The sequence below is a fragment of the Mobula hypostoma genome, chromosome 8, assembly GCF_963921235.1.
Source record: "Mobula hypostoma chromosome 8, sMobHyp1.1, whole genome shotgun sequence".
NCBI lineage: Eukaryota > Metazoa > Chordata > Chondrichthyes > Myliobatiformes > Myliobatidae > Mobula > Mobula hypostoma.
Window position 1 is genome coordinate 29304377 of NC_086104.1, and position 22071 is coordinate 29326447.

General features: G+C 40.8%; 1 protein-coding gene across 1 annotated transcript in view; it reads right to left on the bottom strand.

Moving 5' to 3' along the window:
• Positions 1–19564, bottom strand: part of LOC134350431 (calpain-2 catalytic subunit-like) — a 108620-nt gene extending 89056 nt beyond the window's left edge. The window contains exons 1-2 of the mRNA XM_063055619.1: positions 19197–19564; positions 13989–14058 (exon numbers count right to left, since the gene is read on the bottom strand). Coding sequence (XP_062911689.1) covers positions 13989–14058; positions 19197–19433 — 307 coding nt within the window. The 5' untranslated portion in view covers positions 19434–19564. The remainder of the gene's footprint in view (positions 1–13988; positions 14059–19196) is intronic.
• Between the last annotated feature and the right edge of the window lie 2507 nt (positions 19565–22071).

Genomic DNA, 22071 nt, shown 5'->3' on the forward strand with positions numbered 1-22071 from the left:
TATGAAAGGAAACTAGCAAATAATATCAAAGAGGATACTAAAAGCTTTTTCAAGTATATAAAGAGTAAAAGACAGGTGAGAGTAGATATAGGACCAATAGAAAATGATACTGGAGAAATTGTAATGGGAGATGAGATGGCAGAGGAACTGAACAAGTATTTTGCATCAGTCTTCACTGAGGAAGACAGCAGGATACCGGACACTCAAGGGTGGCAGGGAAGAGAAGTGTGCGCAGTCACAATTACGACAGAGAAAGTACTCAGGAAGCTAAATAGGCTAAAGGTCGATAAATCTCCTGGACCAGATGGAATGCACCCTCGTGTTCTGAAGGAAGGAGCTGTGGAGATTGCGGAGGCATTAGCGATGATCTTTCAAAAGTCGATAGATTCTGGCATGGTTCCAGAAGACTGGAAGATTGCAAATGTCACTCCGCTATTTAAGAAGGGGGCAAGGAAGCAAAAAGGAAATTATAGACCTGTTAGCTTGACGTTGGTGGTTGGGAAGTTGTTGGAGTCGATTGTCAAGGATGAGGTTACAGAGTACCTGGAGGCATATGACAAGATAGGCAGAACTCAGCATGGATTCCTTAAAGGAAAATCCTGCCTGACAAACCTATTACAATTTTTTGAGGAAATTACCAGTAGGCTAGACGAGGGAGATGCAGTGGATGTTGTATATTTGGATTTTCAGAAGGCCTTTGACAAGGTGCCACACATGAGGCTGCTTAACAAGATAAGAGCCCATGGAATTACAGGAAAGTTACATACGTGGATAGAGCGTTGGCTGATTGGCAGGAAACAGAGTGGGAATAAAGGGATCCTATTCTGGTTGGCTGCCGGTTACCAGTGGTGTTCCACAGGGGTCCGTGTTGGGGCCGCTTCTTTTTACATTGTACATCAACGACTTGGATTATGGAATAGATGGCTTTGTGGCTAAGTTTGCTGACGATACGAAGATAGGTGGAGGGGCCGGTAGTGCTGAGGAAACGGAGAGTCTGCAGAGGGATAGATTGGAAGAATGGGCAGAGAAGTGGCAAATGAAGTACAATGTTGGAAAGTGTATGGTTATGCACTTCGGCAGAAAAAATAAACGGGCAGACTATTATTTAAATGGGGAAAGAATTCAAAGTTCGGAGATGCAACGGGACTTGGGAGTCCTCGTACAGGATTCCCTCAAAGTTAACCTCCAGGTTGAGTTGGTAGTGAAGAAGGCGAATGCAATGTTGGCATTCATTTCTAGAGGAATAGAGTATAGGAGCAGGGATGTGATGTTGAGGCTCTATAAGGCGCTGGTGACACCTCACTTGGAGTACTGTGGGCAGTTTTGGTCTCCTTATTTAAGAAAGGATGTGCTGACGTTGGAGAGGGTACAGCGAAGATTCACTAGAATGATTCCGGGAATGAGAGGGTTAACATATGAGGAACGTTTATCCGCTCTTGGACCGTATTCCTTGGAGTTTAGAAGAATGAGGGGAGACCTCATAGAAACATTTCGAATGTTAAAAGGCATGGACTGAGTGGATGTGGCAAAGTTGTTTCCCATGGTGGGGGAGTCTAGTACGAGAGGGCATGACTTCAGGATTGAAGGGCGCCCTTTCAGAACAGAAATGCAAAAAAATTTTTTTAGTCAGAGGGTGGTGAATCTATGGAATTTGTTGCCATGGGCAGCAGTGGAGGCCAAGTCATTGGGTGTATTTAAGGCAGAGATTGATAGGTATCTGAGTAGCCAGGGCATCAAAGGTTATGGTGAGAAGGCGGGGCAGTGGGACTAAATAGGATAAAATGGATCAGCTCATGATAAAATGGTGGAGCAGACTCGATGGGCCGAATGGCCTACTTCTGCTCCTTTGTCTTATGGGCTTATGGTCTTCATGGAATTCCTCCACAATTAGAACATAAAGCATCTTAAAAAGGTGGCAACTCTTTACTAAGTTTTGACAAAGTTATTTCATCTTAAGCCATCTTATAAATAAACTTGCACGATGTTAAAGACCCTCAATTCATATTTAAAAGATCAAAGGCAAACACTGCTTCAACATAAAGTAGTCAATTGAGAGTTCTCGTTAACTTAAAGATTTGATGGTTATGTACTAGTAATGCAGTCTTGGGTTTATAAACCAAAGTAAGTTCTTACCCAACAAGAGCAGAGTTTAAATTCTATTACCCAATTGACAGATGACACAACAGCCACTGCTCTGCATACCTTCCTTACACATCTGGAGAAGGATGCTTATGTGATAATGCTGTTCTTGGACTACAGTTCAGCATTCAATACTATAATCCCATCCACGCTCGACAGGAAGCTCAGAGACTTCGGCCTTGACCCTGCCTTGTGCAGCTGGATCCTGGACTTTCTGTCAGATTGCTGGCAGGTGGTAAGAGCGGGCTCCCTCACCTCCGTCCCTCTGACTCTCAACACAGGAGCCCCTCAGGGCTGTGTACTATGTCCCCTCCTTTACTCCCTGTATATACCCATGACTGTGTCACCACCCACAGCTCTAATCTGCTAATTAAATTTGCCAATGATACTACATTGATTGGCATAAACTACATTGATTGGCATAATCTCAAACAATAATGAGGTAGCCTACAGGCCTACAGTGGTGTCAAGAAAACAACCTCTCCCTCAATGTTGCAAAAACAAAGGAGCTGGTTGTGGATTACAGGAGGAATGGAGACAGTCTAACCCCTATTGACATCAATGGATCTGGGGTAAACATCTTTAAGTTCCTCGGCACCCACATCACTGAGGACCTCACGTGATCTGTACACACCAGCTGTGTGGTGAAAAAGGCACAACAGCATCTCTTTCACCTAAGAAAGTTGAGGAGGTTTGGTATGGGCCCCCAAATCCCAAGAACTTTCTACAGGGGCACAATTGAGAGCATCCTAACTGGCTGCATCACTGCCTGCTATGGGAACTGTACCTCCTTTAATCGCAGGATTCTGTAGAGAGTGGTGTGGATAGCCCAGTGCATCTGTAGTTGTGAACTTCCCATGATTCAGGACATTCACAAAGTCAGGTGTGAGAAAAGGGCCCGAAGGATCATTGGCGACCCGAGTCACCCCAACCACAATCTATTCCAGCTGCTACCATCTGGGAAGCGGTACCACAGCATAAAAGCCAGAACCAACAGGCTTCAGGACAGCTTCTGCCAACAGTCCATCAGACTGATGAACTTACACTGATTTGAGTGTATTTCTCTGTTATATTGACTGTTCTATTTATTATAAATAACTATGATTGTACATTTAGACAGAGACATAACAAAGATCTTTACTCCTCGTGTACGTGAAGGATGTAAGAAATAAAGTCAAGTCAATTCAATTAACAAAATATCAGCATCTATAACAATGATTGATAGATGGCATTGGTTCAATATCCTTTAAGGAAAGAAATTTCTTTTTAAATGCAGTAATTAGCAGTGTAATGGGAGAAATTGTTAGAAAATCAAAATGTCAAGAAGAGGACATAGTCCATTTAGCACTCGAGAAATGAGGGATACAGGCTAAAGCTTTCACCTTGACACTTCCCACCCCGCCAACTCTCAAAAAAAGGCAAAGGATGGAATGCTTACAGCGGAAAAAGAGGCATTTCCAATAATATTTATAAACTGAGTACATATTTGAAAACAATTTAAAAAGACTCTACAGAGGTTAATCAGATTCTGTTCCTTGCAAGTTCCAAAACACTCTTCCAGTGATACTAATGGAATAAAGGTTAAAAAATTCAGACACTGTGGACCAACAGCAGAATGGACAGCTGGAGTACACAGTAAACATTTGCACTGAGTAGGATGTCCCATGAAGAAATCCGATGGGATCAATATTCTTGCGGGCAGGTTTACCAGAGATGTTGGGAGTGGCTTAAATTAATATGGCAGGGGGATGGGAACCAGTATGATAGAGCTGAAGATGAGCCAGCAGGTTCACAAGTAGATGATGGATGTAACATGAATGCAAGGAAGGACAAGCCAGTGACTGGGTACAAATGCAGACAGAGCAAAGAGTTAAATTGTACCACAAAAGCAAAATCCAAAAGGGCAAATAACGCAGGACAAAAGGTGCTGTATTTAAATGCACGTAGCATTCAGAATAAGGTGGACTAACTCGTGGCGCAATTAAGAGATTGGTCAGTGTGACGTTGTGGACATCACTGAGTCATGGCTGAAAGAAGGCCATAGCTGGGAGCTTAACATCAAAGGATATACTTTGTATTGAAAGGACAGGCAGGAAAGCATAGTTGATGGTGTGGCTCTGTTGGTAAGAGATGGAATTACATCTTTAGAAAGAGGTGACATACAGTCAGAGAATGTCGAATCTTTGTGGGTTGAGTTAAGAAACTGCAAGGGTAAAGAAAAACATTTTGGGAATCATATATAGGTCTCCAAATAGTAGCCAAGATGTAGGGCTGTGATTGCAAAGGGAGCTGAAAAACGCATGTAATAAGGGTAATGACACAATTGTAACGGGGGACTTCAATATGCAAGGGGATTGGGAATATCAGGTTGGTTTCAGATCGCAAAAGAGGGAATTTGTTGAATACCTACCAGATGGCTTTTCAGAGCAGCTTGTGCTTCAGCCTGTGGGAAAAGGCTATCCTAGACTGGGTGTTGGTCATAACCCAGATCATATTAGGGAGCTTAATGTAAAGGGATCCTGAGGAGGCAGGGATCATAATATGATTGAATTCACAACTGCAATTTGAGAGGGAGAAGCACAAGTCACATGTATCAGGATTGCAATGGATTAAAGGGAATTACAGAGGGATAGTTCACAAGGCACATGATAGATATGTCCCACAGAAGAAGCAGGTGGAGGCAACCGTGGCTGACAAGCGAAGTTAAGGAAGAAAGGGCATAAGGTAGTAAAAGTGAGTGGGAAGTTGGATGATGGGGAAGCTTTTAAAATCTAACTAAAAAGCTATAAGAAGGGAAAAGATTAAATCGGAGGGAAAACTAGCCAATAATATAAAGCAGGATACTAAAGTTCTTTTCAGTTATATAACAAGTAAAAGGGAGATGAGAGTTGATATTGGAGCACTGGAAAATGATGCTGGTGAGGTAGTAATGGGGGACAAAGAAATGGCAGATGAATTTAATGGGTACTTTGCATCTGTCTTCACTGTGGAAGACATTAGCGGTGTGCCAGAGGTCTGTGAGTGTCAGGGAGCAGGAGTGAGTGCCATTGCTATTACAAAGGAAAAAGTGCTAGGCAAACTCAAAGGTCTTAACGTGGATACGTCACCTGGGCCAGATGGACTACATCCCAAAGTCCAGAGAGAGGTTGCTAAAGAGATAACGGATGCATTGGTCATGATCTTAAAAGAATCAATTGATTCCAGCATGGGCCCAGAGGACTGGAAGATTGCAAACGTCACTCCACTCTTTAAGGAGAAAGGCAAAAAAAAAGGAAATTACAGGCCTGTTAGCCTAACCTCAGTGGTTGGGGAAGTGTTGGGAGTCTACTATTAAAGATGAGGTTTTGGAGTACTTGGAGACCAATGATAAAATAAGTCAAAGTCAACCTGGTTTCTGTAAAGGGAAATATCATCTATTGGATTTTCAGAAGGCATTTGATAAGGTGCAACACAAGGCTGCTTGACAGGATAAAATCCTATGGTGTTACAGGAAACATACTGGCATGGATAGAGCAATGGCTGACAGGCAGGAGGCAGTGAGTGGGAATAAAAGGGGCCTTTTCTAGTGGTGTTCCTCAGGGGTCAGTATTGGGACCACTACTTTTCACATTGTTAGTCAATGATTTGGATAATGGAATTGATGGCTTTGTGGCAAAGTTTCCAGATGGAGGAGTAGGTAGTGCTGAGGAAGCAATGCGATTGCAGCAGGACTTAGACAAATTGGAAGAATGGGCAGAAAAATAGCAGATGGAATACAGTGTTGGGAAATGTATGATAATGCACTTTGGTAAAAGGAATAATAGTGCGGACTATTATCTGAATGGGAGAAGCCTCAAACATCAGAGGTGCAGAGGGACTTAGTCCTCGTGCAAGACTCCCAGAAGGTTAATTTACAGGTTGAGTCTGTAGTAAAGCAGGCAAATGCACAGCTGGCATTTAATTCAAGGGGAGTAGAATATAAAAGCAAGGAGATAATGCTGAGGCTTTATAAGATACTAGTTAGGCCACACTTGGGGTATTGTCAAAAGTTTTGGGACAGATATCTCACAGAGGATGTGTTGTCATTGGAGAGAGTCCAGAGGAGGTTCACAAGGATGATTCTGGGAATGAAGGGCTTAAAATATGAGGAGCATTGGGCAGCTTTAGGCCTGTACTCACTGGAATTTATAAGAATGTGTGGGGATCTCATTGAAAGCTACTGAAAGTTGAAAGGACTAGATAGGGTGGATGTGGAGAGCTGTTTCCCATGGTGAGAGTATCCTGAACTAGAGGGCACAGCCTCAAAATTGAGGGGTGACCTTTTAGAACAGAGATAAGGTGGATTTTTCTTTTAGCCAGAGAGTAGTGAATCTGTGGAATGCTCTGCCACAGACTGCAGTAGAGGCCAAATCTGTGGGTATATTCAAGGCGTAAATTGATTGGTCAGGGCATCAAAGGATATGGGGAGAGAGCATGTGTATAGAGTTGAGTGGGACCCAGGATCAGCCATGATAGAATGGTGGAGCAGACTTGATGGGCTGAATGGCCTAATTCTGCTCCTATGCCTTCTGGTCATGCTGGAAGCACTGCTGTTCATGAGTTACATTCAACAATCGAAACAAAACATTTGTAGATTACAGAAAATTTTTGTAGGGTAGGATGGGGGGGTCGGGTGGGTGAGAGGAAAATAGTCAATTAGTCAATGTAGAGGAGGATTTATAGGAGAATATTAATTGAAAAATTAGGGTCAACACAACTAAATGCCAAATAATACATTTTGGTAGAAAAAAACAGAAAAACGATGTCACCTGCAAAATGCAAGTCAGTAGTTTAGAGGAACAAAACAGGTTACTATTTACAAATATACCAATTATTAAAAAGTTGCTCCATGACTTGAGTCGGCCACAAAAATCAGCAAACCAAACGCATGGTTTATTTCAAGAGATAGTTAATGTTAAACTAAGTTTGTGTTGAATGTTGACTAACTTTGTTGGTTTTAATTAAACATAATCAGACACAGCCCACATTGCAGATTATGTTACGAGCCCCTCCCCTTGTCTAACCAGTTTCTAAATCTGTTCTAATGAATTGGGACATCCGTAGAAGTATCCAATGTGCATTTTCTTTCAGCTAATGTTATGAGAGTAGTTTGGAAGATACCCAGAGAATGGGGTATACAGGTTGCTGTAAAGGTTCCCTTTTCTTTTCAGCATATTCCTTGTCCACCTGTGTTGTCACAGTAAATCTTTAAGGCTTACACACCAGTCTCTGATGCTACACTTGGAGGCTTACATTTCAAACTGAAACATCTGCCAGTTAACAATCGATCTGCGGTTAGAACACAAGTATGAAAACTGTTTTGCGTACACATGTGAATTCCATGGTTACACTTGCGAAACCTGAATGGGGAGCATTAGTGACTGGGTATATCTTGTGTGTGTTAAGCATAGACCCACCCTTTGGCACAATCTCAATATATTATCAGAGGCCAATTATTACTATTCTCTTTGTTGACACATAGGTTTGGAAGCAAAGAGCTGTATCACATCCACCCAGCCCCGCCCTCTCCCTTCAACTATTTATGCAGCCAACTGCCTTCAAATAATTACAACACACACAAAATGCTGGGGGAACTCAGCAGGCCAGGCAGCATCTATGGAAAAGAGAACAGTCAACGTTTTGGGCCAAAACCGGGTGTTGCTCGGACTTCCAGCATCTGCAGAACTTCTCTCGCCTTCAAATAACTGATGACTGGCAGTTGCATTTAAGGCCTGTAACTTAACATTATTGGACTAATTATTGAACTATTGTTCAATTACAGGCCATAATACACCTGCCAGGCATCAATTTTTATATATATTCTGTTCTTGAGCATTGCTGGCTACACAATTAATATTTATGACCACTGGAAAATTCAAGAGTGTAATGAAATTCAATATTATTTCCCCTTCACTACTGCTGTTCAGGACAAAAGTCAAAGGTTGCCACTGTTTTTAATACAGGTTTCCCCAAACTGAAGAGTCAACTAAAAAAAAAATCACAAACCATTGGAAAGAATCCACAGCCACATCGACAGTCAAAAAGTGCATTCAGTTGAGAACTGCACATCGCAATACATTAAGGCACAATAGTACAAGTGTTAGAGCTGCTGCCTTGCAGCACCAGCAACCAGAGCTCAGCCGCAACCTCAGAGACCGTGTGGAGTTTGGGAGCTGGGTTTCCTCCAGTTTCCTTCCACAGCCCGAAACCAAGCGAGCTGTTAACTGGCTGCTTTCAATTGTCCCATGTGTAAGTAGCTGGTAGATTCTGGTGTGAGAAACCGATGAGAATGTAGTGAGACTAAAAAGTGGGTTATTACAGGATTACTACAGATGGTTGATTTATGGCTGATACAAATTTCAGCACGAGGGGGGTCTTAAGTAATATGCAAGCAGTATTTTCCATTGAAACAAGGTGGAAGTGAAAGAGGAGTTCGTTGGTTGAATTGGACATCAATGCTGCCATTCATCCTAAAATTGCTGCCAAAAGCAGCAGCCGAGTCCTCGATTAGGCTGCATTATTACAGGGTGTTCCCAGCGTTCATTTGTAAGAAAGGGCAGTTCATCAAGGTCTGCAAGTTGAAGATTGTCCAGTCTTTTCCCAAGACCTCAATGCCTTGTAAATTGTCATCTTCCAAGAACCCTTCGTCAAATTTAACCTGGCTAAATTCACATATCATTTAGCCACTAAGTATCAATTCATCTTTTCCCTAAAAGAGATGTTGAAATCCACAAAAGCTGAAATGTAATAGTTATGGAGGAGAGGGTGTGTGATTGTGTAAACGCTGTCACAGTTTATCCCCTGTTGCTGCATAACAGAGGCACTCCAATCTACAGGCTGTTCCCAGGGAGACAGACACCAACTCAGTGAAAGATAACCCATGGTCTGAATGAAACTTGGTCTCTCAGAACAGCAAACTGTAAGGGAATACAATTGATAGGCATAGAACAAGGAATGCACTGAAGCTCAGTGCAGCCAATGCCAAGTCCCTGCGGGGATTGATCATAATAGGGATTCCTTAAGCAACTGCACATGGAATGAGTGGAGAGGACTCTCAACAATGAAAAGGGTGTATCACTCCAGGGGCTACGTGAGTGGAATGATGCCATGCTAGTTTTTGCTTTTTAAAAAAGCTTACACTACTGAATATAACATCCATGCATGTAAAAGTTTCTTGCACTGTTTCTTTATTTGTATATATTTTCTCTCATGAATAAAGTTTGTTTTTGAAATTAAAAATGTTCTACTGAACATTCAAGGCTAATTAAATTGTGCATTATGAAATGCCTCTTGTCTATAAGCAAGGAGTAAAATAAGGAAAATAAAAGTGGAATGAACATAAATGGCTGATTAATGTTCAGAATGATTGCACTCAGCAGGTGCTCCTTTTTGTTGCAATCTCAAAGGAAATCTTAAGAGGTGCTGTAACTATCCACTTTTAGCCACGACTTCTGTCAAAAGCTCTGCACAACCGCCGTTTTGCCAAAAAGACCCAAAGCCAAAATACTAGATCTTAACTGTGGGGATTCCAACATTTGCTTCTTTCTTTTAGCCGTTCTAGCAATGATGGGCATTTCACAGTTACCAATAAAGCATTTACTAGGATAAAAATGTTGTCCACAAACTAAAAATGCAGGGTTAATTTGCAGCCTTAACTTGAAGGGATGAAGCCACAGAAAATATTACAAAGAAAACTGCAAGAGATTTATAGTTTATACTCCAGGCTTGGGTTACTCACTAGAAAATCTGGATTCTGTAAATATGCAACTTTCATGTTAATTTAGAAGAAAAAACATAATGAATGGTATAACTTTAGGTATACAAAAATTGAATAAAGATTACAATTAAGGAATGAGCAACTAAACCTGCTACTCCATTGGATTGTGTTTTTGTAATGAATGTGGAGTTTTGTAATTACAGAAATTGGAGACCTTCAGTTAGAGAACAAAATGGCAAAATTAATGCCACATTCACTACAGATTTATAGTTGTGTTCTAGTTAATATTTGACATTTTAAAATTAAACATTTGTGGAAATAACACAGGATTGGTAAAGTACCACTTTAATGTAATGGGGTGGGTCAAAAAAAGGTGACGGTGAGTTCTTGTGGTCTTACTTTGATGCAACATTAGATGGACAGTTTTGAAAGGCTAAAGAAAATAAACATTGACATTTGGAAACAGGAATAAATCCATGATCTCTACAAGTGAAAGTACATCGGCCCTATAGTTTGTTCTCTTACACCCAAGGCTTAGATCAACAGAAGTGAAGAGAATGGCATTGAGCAGGTTTGGACAGTGGATTTATCATTATGGGTCTTCAGAGAAAACTTTTCCCCAACTGTATAATCCCACTCTTGAAACAACTGAATGCTCTGGTGTTTGGAGAGGAAAACAAACACAATTCCCAATTTTGCAAATGACAATATAACTGGCAAACCAAACATACAATGGTATTTTCTGTTTCTTTGTTTTGCAGTGGCAAATGTAAACTCCAATTTGGCAATTCTCATGTTCTAGGCAAGCTAGTCCAGAGAGAAGCAAGATGCAGTTTCCAAATTTCTTTACATCTACCATTTCTATCAGTGTAAATATTTAAAATTCACTCTTCAGTTTGTAATTATGAATTAAAATGGCTCACAGCTGTACCAATGATTCAAATTTGACATACAGGTTTCCCCCGCCATCCGAAGGTAGAGCGTTCCTATGAAACGGTTCGTAAGCCGAAATGTCGTAAAGCGAAAAAGCAATTACCATTTATTTATATGGGAAAATTTGGTGAGCGTTCGCAGACCCAAAAATAACCTACCAAATCATGCCAAATAACACATAAAACCTAAAATAACAGTAACATATAGTAAAAGCAGGAATGATATGATAAATACACAGCCTATATAAAGTAGAAATGCTTCTCTACAATGATTGCCTGCACAGATCTCCGTAGCGAAAATCTCACGCAAGCGCTGTTGGCATAAACGTGCTCTCCAGTAACCTTTAAACTATGAAGCTGCCAAATCATACCAAATAACACGTAAAAATACACAGCCTATATAAAGTAGAAATAATATATGTACAGTGTAGTATCACTTAATGGAATCGGGAAGACAGCTTGCCGAGCACACTGATGATTGTGTGTTAGGCTGAGTCATCGCAGGTTGGGTGGTGCAGTGGCTCCCACCCTCCGGGCTGCTGACCGATACATTGCCACGAAGCATGCAGGGGTAGCCGGGAGGCACACTGCACATCTTTAAGAAAAAAACCGAAATAAACATGCTAATTAATTAGGTACTGCCCGGCACGTAAATGTCGGCGCAGATCAGAGGCAATTGCCGATGGCATCGGCACTGATCTGGGCCGACAATTACCTGCTAGGCGGCACCTAATTAATTAGCATGTTTATTTTGGCTTTTTTCTTAAAGATGTGCTGTGTGCCTCCTGGCTACCACTGCATTCTCCGCGAATTGGTACAGTATCTGTCTGGGGCCTGGGGGTGTCATCTCATCGTCGATCAGGGCAGGCAGCTCATCTTCTCCTATGACTGCCTGCCTCGATGTCAAAGGTCGAGGTTCATCGTCTGCTGTGGCTGATGTGGAAGGCTTGCTTGACTGCTGAGCCTCGAGCATTTTTATATCATACAGTTGTTTGAAAGGACTCAAACCATCCTGCAAATACCCCCTAAACCTACATACCTTTTCAAAATTAAAGTTGTACTTTATCATTGCAGCGAAAATCTCACGCAGTTGCTTCACATTCATTTCGCTACAGCATTCGGTTTCGATTGTTATCCTTTCCTCTTCCAATTGCATCAGCTCTTCATCTTTCAGTTCTTGGTCATGGGATGCCAAAATCTCTTCAACATCATCTTCGTCAACTTCCACAAGCCAAACTCACTTTGTCCTTGCTTCGTTCACCACGATCAAAATGCTTAATTATGTCTAGTTTTACGCCAAGTGTAACACCCTTACAAGCTCTTTCAGGTTTTTCCGACACCTTAGAACTCATCATGCTAACGGCTGCTCAATGCAACGTGTTTAAGCAATGCCGTTCCGAATCCGGGGGAGAGCGGCTGCTTGGGGTGCGCGCTGTCTTTTATCGCACGCTGATTTTTTTGCACACTGATTTTTTATCGCGCACTGCCTTTCTTTGTAACAGTGAAAACACCTTCTGAAAGCGAAAACAGGGTAATAATGTAGGTCTTTCGCAACAGTGAGGTTTCGTAAAGCGAATGTTCGAAAAGCAGGGGACACCTGTATTGATTTTATTTGCAACCGAGTTGTTAAAGAGAACAGTTCCTGCCCAGATTGTCCAAATGCAATTCTTCCTTACCCATGTTTTCTCTCATTTCTATTGCACCAAGACAACAAAACAATGCAAGTCTGCTTTAAATCACAGATAAATGGCATCAAGGTACTGCATAAAAGATGGGTATTTTCTGTAACTGTTCTATTTACCATTCATTCCTGCACAACTATCCAATTTTGGTCAATCAAAAATTAGAGTATGGATGATGAAAACCAACTGAAAATAAGCCTACTCTGCAAAAAAAAAGGAGAAAGGACTCTCTTGTTTATTGATGCATAGTTAACTCACACAAAAAAAACTTGAAGGTAGTCTCAGTCTGATATGTCAACTCTTCAAATCCTTTCCATAGATGCTGGCTGATCTGCTGAGTTCCTCCAGCATTTGGTGTGCATTGCCTTAGTTTTCATATCTGCTTTTCATATCTAATACCTATCTACAATATTTTTAATTGGAATGATTTTCTTCAAGTTATTGCCAGTAGGCTGGTTAAAAAAAATTAAATTTGAAGCTAAAGTCCAAAGAGGAACATCTCACCTTTTCTCCACAATCAGTATTTAATACTTTCAGTATTGGTTAGCAACCCAAAGATGTAGTACTCTCTGAAACTCAGTCCAATCATATACCCGTTGAGAAAGAAGACAGCAATCTTGAAATCGCTCATGTTTTACCAACATTTTTTCAGGGAACATAGAACCATGACATCTAGAATCTATAGGGAATTCTGCAGAAATTTTGGGAACAGTGAGAATGTGGAATTTGCCGCAAAGCTTAACTGGAGTAGATAAGTCCAGAGGAAATGGCTGAACAGGATGACAGTTTGAAAATGGGCAGAAGAACTTTAAGTAATTCCATGGTTTCCAGAGAATATTAAAAAAATGGAGGCTACTCAAGTGTGTATTAGAATTGCAAAATTGTGAAAAGGACCAAAGACAAAAACTCCAGTCATCCCAACATTACCAAATGGACTGTTTTCAGATTTTGTCATAGAGGGAAAAGTTCAGATGAGAAATGGGAGAGGGGCAAGAAATATGCTTGAAAGAGCCCAGGAGGTCAAGTAGCATTAGTAGAGGCAAAGGGAAAGCTAAATTTTGGGCCAAGACCCATCAAGTAAAGAGAGATGAGTTATTGATGGTGATTCCCTGGCTATGAATGCAAACAAGAATGGAACAGGCAAGCCCAGTCCCACCCATCACCTTGGCAAAAGGTAATAGAGGAAGATGTTGCATTCAATCATTCCAAAGCCTGCAAGCTGAACAAGGAGGGATAGATTACCTTCATCACATTCACAGAATGGCCTTGATCAACACCATTCATGTACTATGACAGGCTGTCACATGGTAATTAGATAACTTAAACAGAATTAATGATAAAAATTTAAAAAATAGACATGTCATTGAGGGTTGATGAAGGGAGGGCTAGAGTGCAAGCAATGACACACAAAGTGGACCAAATGACTCAGTTCTGAACTTTACATTTCATATTACCGTATCAAATGTGCATTGAAAATAATCATTTGTCAAAGTATCTTACCAAGCGCCCCTTGGCAGATATCCGTACGTGATGCTCCTCCAATTATAAATTCAGGGTTTGCACACAGATCCTAAAAATAATAAAAAGGAGATGTAGAAAAGTGGAGAAAAGACCACATTTCTTGAGCAAAGCAAACTGACAGCACAAAATAGCAGATTACTGATTACAGTCAGTGAAACTGCACGGAGACAGACCTTTCAACCCACCACATTCATACTGATCTTGTTGCCAATTTGCCCACAACAGATTCATATCTATCCAACCTTTGCCTATTTAAATACTTGCATAAATGTTTCCTATGCAACATGATTGTATCTGACTTCATCACCTCCTCTGACAGCAAGTTCCAGATTTCGACCACTATATTTAAAAAAAAGCTTTCCTCTCAAACCCCATTTAAAATTCCTTCCACACATTAAACTCATGCCCTTTTGTTCTGATATGCCTGTTGTGGGAAAAGGATTCTAGACCAACTCAACCTCTAAGCCTCTTATCAATTTTATAAACCTCTGTCAAGTTCTCCTCAAGCCTCCTTCACAACATAACTAAAGAACACCAATCTTGGTGAACCTCTGCACTCTCTCCAGCTGATTAATTCCATTCCTCTAGTGTGGCAACCAGACCTGCACCGAATACTTCAAATACAATCTAGCTGGTGTTCTGTAATGTTACAGCATTGCCTCCCAGCTCTCATATTCTATGCCTCATTTATGAAGGAGGCATACTATATGGGTTCTGCACCAGAGTTGACAGTCTCAGGGAACAATCAACCCAAATAGAGGGACCTTGAAGTTCCTTAGCATTTTGTAGATACACTTTACCATTTTCGTCTCTTCTCATTTGATTGCTTCACCTCACATTCGTCACAATTAAATTCTATTTACTAATCTTGCACACAGCTTTCCAGCTGATCCACATTCAGCTATAGCCTTAAACTATTTTGCAATTCCACATAATTAATACACAAAATTACAAAACAGGGATCCAACATTAATCCCTGCAGTACACCATTGGTCTCTGACTTCCAATGAAAAGCATCCTTCCACCAAGCCAATTTTGGATTTAATCAGTCAGCTCAAATTGGATCCTAGGTGCTTTAACCTTCTGGGGAAGCCTTCATGTGGGACCTCACTGAAGTCCATGAAGATAACGTTACCATCTTGACTTCAATCAGTCTTCTTAGTTACCTCCTTAAAATCACTCAGATTAATGAGGTTGAATATTACCTACACAGAGCCGTGCTGATAATCCATGCTTGGTCCTTGCATATGCACATGTATAAAACTTTAATCAATTAGAATTTTTCCAATAATTTCAGTACATCAAAATAATTGAGCATTGCTATCTAACATACAATGTGTAAGCATTCTACATTAATAATGAAAAGCAACCTACTTTTAATGTTAGTGACCCTGAGTAACCATGCTGTCAATTCTACAATTGACATTTTTGAAGCAAGTTAGAACCATTGGGAATGCTACTGTGACAGCCCAATTTTTTTTTTAAAATGGGAATTGTTGCACCATCAAATTTGGATTCTGGGTTATAATATCACATCAGAAATACCATATGATTACATTGCTTTTAAGTACAAAATTGACTTCAAACATGAGGTACATTCAACATTCTCTTATCCAATATTGGGTTAAACTGTATTGGTTGGCCTAGCAGTTTCCAAGGGAAGAGCTGGCCTTCCATCTATTCCCACATACATATCTGGGGCACAGCTTGACCTCCATAGTTCTAGACAGAATACGTTTGCAACTGTCATTCCACATCACCACTGGATTCCCCATGAAGTCCAATGACAGAGTCCCAATAACTTCTTTGACTAGTTCCCTTACTAAATCTAGACATATAAAAAGTCTCACGTCTCATTCATTTCAATCAGCTTAATGAATAGGCAAGGCCATTTTTTTTGGTTAAAATAGTTAGTTTAGCTTTGATGTAAATCTTTTAGAATATTGTTAATTATATCACTTTTTAAAATTTTTCAGAACACTGGGAATGTCTAATAGTTGTAAAAAGTTTCAGTGGCTTTAATGAGGAGATAAGGCAAATTTCTCAATCAAAATCCCTCAGACATTCCAGGAACTGGTCCTCAGACAAACACCTCAAATATTTGAGCATGGCAGGTCAGTCCAATCAACTTTTATCATATCCACAAAAAAAATCCTATCATTTGCCCAATGCATAACTCATTTCACTCATGCACAGGGGTAAATACCCAGTTAATGCTCAGAGTGGATAAAACCACCAGTACATCAACCTGTGCAAGTTCAGATCTTAGTTAACATATTTGATATAAAAACTCCTGATTTTTTTGAAAAATATGAAGACTTATTTTTTCTGACTATGAATCAAGGAAATTTAAATTTTTTTTAGAAAGACTGCAGCTTCCAATTTAAACAAAAAAAAACCCGGGAAAACAGGCATAATGTTGCAAGCTACAAAGGTCTGATTTGTGAAAATTATTAAGAGAGCATCATCCAACCAACTCACACCTCTTAGTGTATTTATATCACCAGTCTTCATTTAAAAAGTGGTCAGCACTATTTTACGGAGGTGAAACTGCATATTGAAATACACCTGCTGCACCTGTCCAAAACAAAAAGGCTACAAGACTAACAGTTTTTTTGAAATATATATTTTAGATGACTTGTCTGATATTTCCACCATCCTGACTCAGCAATAGTTGGGTGTAGAATGGGACGACACAAGGATGATAACAGGGCCCTGTGGAGGATTTTGTCTAATGGTGTAAGCTGAATCGTCTGCAGCTCAACACCAGTAAGACAAAGGAAATGGTGATGGACTTTAGGAAGACTAATCCTGCAATGATCCCCATTAGCATTGATGCTAAGCATATGGATGTGGTGAAGACCGAAAAGTACCTGGGGTGCACCTGGATGACAGACTTGAGTGGAGCACCAGCACTGGATCTGTGTACAAGAAGGGCCAGAGTCGCCTCTACTTCCTGAGGAGACAAAGGTCCTTTGGAGTATGCAGGCCTCTCCTTCACATGTTCTACCAGTCTGTCGTTGCCAGTTCAATCTCCAATATGGTGGTGTGCTGGGGCAATGGCACCAACATGGGTGATAGCAATAGGCTCAATAAACTGATTAGAAATGCTGGTTCTGTTATTGGAGTCAAACTGGACACACTGGAAGCTGTGGTAGAACAAAGGACCCTACGAAAAATCCTGGCAATTCTTGACAACATTTCTCACCCTCTGCATGGCACTTGGCTGAACAGAGGAGCACTTTTAATAATAGACTAAGACAACTGCACTGCTCCAAAGAGCACTATATGAGGTCATTCTTACCCTCGACTTTTAGGTTCGATACTGAGTCAGGCTGTAGCTCTCCAGTCAGACTGTTTAAGGTAACTTATTTTTTATTCTTTCTTACTTCTCTTCCAATATTTGTATATCTATGCACGTGTAATGCTACTGTGACACAGTAATTTCCTTTGGGGTCAATAAAGTATCGATCTCTTGGTATTCTCTATGCTAAGAGAATGCGGTGGCACATCTGCAACACAGTTCCAGTGCCTGGGTTCTATCAGTTACTCCAACTCAGTCTTCACTCTCCTTTTTTTAAGAGTTTGAGGAGATTTGGTATGTCGCCAAAGACTCTTTCACATTTCTACAGAAGTATGGTGGAGAGCTTTCTGACAGGTTGCATCACAGGCTGGTGCAAAGCCTGGACGCACAGAATGACAAGAGGTTGCATTGGGCTGTCAAATCAGCCAGATCCATCTTGGCCACAATACTCCCCCACCACTCAGCACATCCCGGAGAGACAGCAATGTCACTGGGGACCTTCATCATTCAGTGTATTGTCTCCTTTCTTATCAGGGAGGGGGTGGCACACAAGCTTGAAGACGCACACTCAAATGATTCAGAAACTGTTTTTTTACTCTACACCCACCGTCAGTTTTCTGATCAATCCAAGAATAATACCTCAATATTCATTTATGTACTATTTTTGGTAACTGTATGTTTTTGTGCTGTACTGCTGCAGCAAAACAAATTTCTCGACACATAAATCAATGATCAGAGCGGAATTTACATGTTCTTCCTATTACCAAGTGGGCCTCCTTTCCCCCACCCTCCATTTCGCAAAATCGAGCAGGTTAATTAACTATAGTGTGCAGCAAGTGATATATTTGGGGAGAATAAAGTGCCGTTAGTTAAATAAGTGCTTGGTGGTCAGGGTTGACCCGATGGGTCGAAGAGCTCGTTTCCGTGCGACATGACGGAATTGTCCAACATCAGACCAAGGCCCCAGTTCTCCGCATCTCCGAAAAGTCTGTTGGCTATAACTGGCAGGAGGAGAAGGTTACTGCAGTAGTCTGGTACAAACTTGGGGCGTCACTCAAGAATTCTTCGCGCGTTAGTTACAAGGAATAAGAACCGAATGTATAGAGTAAAATGATCTTTTATCGTGCTTTCAAGATCTCTAATGCGAAACAAAATTGGTTAATTATATGACATCAATGAGACATTGGAGTGCAGTGGGGAGTGTACAGGCACAGAAAACTTGACACAAAGTGAAATTCTAATTATTGCAGTTTACCGATAAATTACATGTTGCTTCATTGCATGATAATATACTATTGTATTTTGGATCAAGCTCCCCTTAAATTCACCCTTTCCGTAAAGTAGTTATCGTCCGTCATTAAAGCATTTAGAGCAGGGAGCGGCTCCGCTCCTGTTGGATATGGAGCTATCAAGATTACTTTAAGGACAAGAATTGAGTTTCCAGGAACACAGTCGCGCGGAGGAGTCATAAATGTACGTTCAGTTGTTTATAACTCTGTTCAGATTAGTTTGTTACATACACCGAAGTAAAATTAAAATCCTTGTTCCCGTGGGTTCACAAGGTATACTTTGACTTTAGGGCTTTACACTAACATCTTTTACTCTGGCATTTTGTAAGGGATCGAGTTTTTTAAAACAAACACATCGAAAAGTTTACAGGTATAGCAGTCGCGCAGTACTTGGCGCAATAGGGACTTTGCGTACACATATCCTGGAAACAAACTCCGTGGGTGCGCCACTTACGCGTAATTTTCTACTTAATAAGACAAACAAGTTGAAGTTATAAGTAACCCTCTTGTATTACATTGCAAACAGCAGAAGAAATAACTAAAACAAATTAAGACATTTAATAGCAATAAAATATTTTAAAGGAAAATTCATACTCCCGGGCGTTTCCACTCCACGTCTCTAATTTTGTATGAGCCAGGTCCGAGTTCATTGTAGCCCAAGGATGAAGAATAAGCGGGGAAAGACTCATCACAGAACAGGCTTCCCGTCTCCAAGCACTGCTGTCGGAGCGCTTCATAATCCTGCTTGAGAAATTTCACAGGTTGCTCCCAGGAGCCGATTCCGGCCGCATGCTCCCTGCACTTCTTGATACGAGACGCCATTCCTGACATTATGAGAGCCAATCCCTGGGGGGCACACTACTCAATTGGGAAACGCGTACAAATCTGCCTTCAGTGGAAGGAAAGTGCCTCGCAGCTTTTAAAGAGACCGCTGATGCACGATTTGGCTGTATCAGTGGCAGTGGCTGTATCTGCGGCAGGACCTGCATAAAAGAGGTACCCCACCCATCTCCTGATTTTCATAAACCATCCTACCGCCCATTGCCAAATATAATCTCAACCCAGTCAGAATGTGGAAAGAGAGATGGAATTAAAGCCTGACCAGCTGGATGAATTCAATTGACAGGATGAATCTTATTTCCATTCATTTCACGCACTGCATTGTCTTGTCTTGCAGAAGAGATTAAAGTCTAATATCAGAGAATAAAACAATTGGGGAAATCACAACAAGAGCATTTTTTCAGGGTATCAGACAAGCCCCCCTTGGGGCAAGGATGTCATGACCACTGGAGACACAAGGGGCTGCAGATATTCTTCTCTTCTCAGCCTGCCTTGCCACCAAGGTTGAGGAACTTGAGGTCTCCATCTTAACTTGGATCATTCCCATCTATTTCCCCCAATATCTTTCTATTTTGATCAAATCATCTACCTCCAAGAACCAGCCTTCAGTATAATTACTGTTAGACTTTAAACTTCTTTTTACACTTTACACTAAACACGGCTTTCTCTCTCTGTCTCTCTCTCCTGCATTCGTTTTCATCTGTGGGTCTACTTCCATCAGGTGTGGTCAGATGTGATGCAGCAGGCTGGTGTTCATCAGATTCTCTACAATTACACTTTTAATGGGTGGAGTTGATCCCTTGTTCTGTCTGTGAAATTGACAAATAGGTGATTCATACAGTTTAACCTGAGTCCAGTGTTTCCACCGGCTACCCCTCCAGGTCTGTACACAAACACAGGAGTCATTTGTCAGAGGTACCACCTACAGTCCTACCCATTTAGAAGTGAACCTTGCCTTTTCAGGCAGCTCCCTTAATATGACTTTGCGTCCTGGCTGTGGGAGGATTACCCTCTCTCCATCTGGCTCTCTCTGATCAGCAATGTGTTGCTGTTGTTTTGCTCAGTCCTTCAACACTTTACATACGGTCATTTTATCCCTACAAGTTCCAGGTTCTCCACATTATGGATCATATAAAAAAAGAAATTGAAGCAATAATGATAAGCGTGGACGCTGAAAAGGCATTTGATTCGGTTAATTGGAATTTTCTTTACAGAGTTTTACATAGATCTGGTCTACATGACACAATTATTAAAACTATACAGGCACTATACGACAATCCTACTGCCAGGATTAAAATCAATGGCTATTTATCTAATAGTTTTACCCTAGAAAGGGGCACGAGAGAGGGTTGTGCATGGTCACCGCTACTCTTCGCATTATATCTGGAACCATTAGCTCAATACACCAGACAAAATGAAGATATCAGGGGAATTACTATTATGCTTGGTGTTGGAGGGCTGGTCGGAGGCTCGAAGTTTTCGGACGGACTGAGAGTCGGACTGTGGTTGGGTGCTTCCAGGATGCTGCATCGGCAAGTTTGCGGCGCTGGAAGCTCATGGCAGCGAGAATTTTCTTCCTTCTACCATCTGCGTTGAGATGTTAGGACTTTCAAGAGACTTTGAGACTTTTTTTTTACCGTGCCCATGGTCTGTTCTATCGAATTACAGTTTTGCTTGCACTGTTGTAACTATATGTTATAAATATGTGATTTTTGTCAGTTTTTCAGTCTTGGTTTGTCCTGTGTTTCTGTGATATCACACCAGAGGAACATTGTATCATTTCTTAATGCATGCATTACTAAATGACAATAAGAGGACTGCGGGTCCTCATAATCTAATCTAATCTAATGGGACAGAGCATAAATTGGCCTGTTATGCGGATGACATTTTGATCTATCTAGGGCAACCAACATACTCTTTACCTAAATTGATGCAATCCTTTGAACAATATGGCCAATTATCAGGATACAAGATTCAACATAGATAAAACCCAATTACTTTCATATAACTATAGCCCACCAAGAGAAATTGAAAGTAGATATCCCTGGACATGGCAAAGAGTCCATCAAATATTTGGGATCATCATGCCAAAACATTTTGCAAAATTATCAGAATGCAATTATCAGCCTACATATAAAAAATTAAGGAAGATATAACAAGATGGAACCTAATTCCTTTTCTTGGTCTCAGTTCAAGGATTGAATCTATTAAAATGAATATACTGCCCAGACTACTATATCTCTTTCAGACCCTACCAATAGAGATTAACCAAAACCAATTCAATGAATGGAACAAGATGCTATCAAGATATACATGGCAAGGTAAAAGGCCTAGGGTTTGTCTCAAAACTTTTCAATTAGCCAAGGAAAAGGGGGAATGGGGCCTACCTTCTCTTAGAGATTATTATTTTGCAGCACAGTTGAGAGCTGTGATATGCTGGCGCAACCCATCATATGATGCTCAATGGAAAAACATTGAGAAGAGGATACTTTCCATTCCGATACAAGCAATTTTGGCTGATAACAACCTACGAAGTTACATAAATAATATTGACAACCCGTGGGTGAAACGGACTCTTAAAATATGGAAAACTATTATAAAAGAATATAAACTCGAGAAAGACATTGCA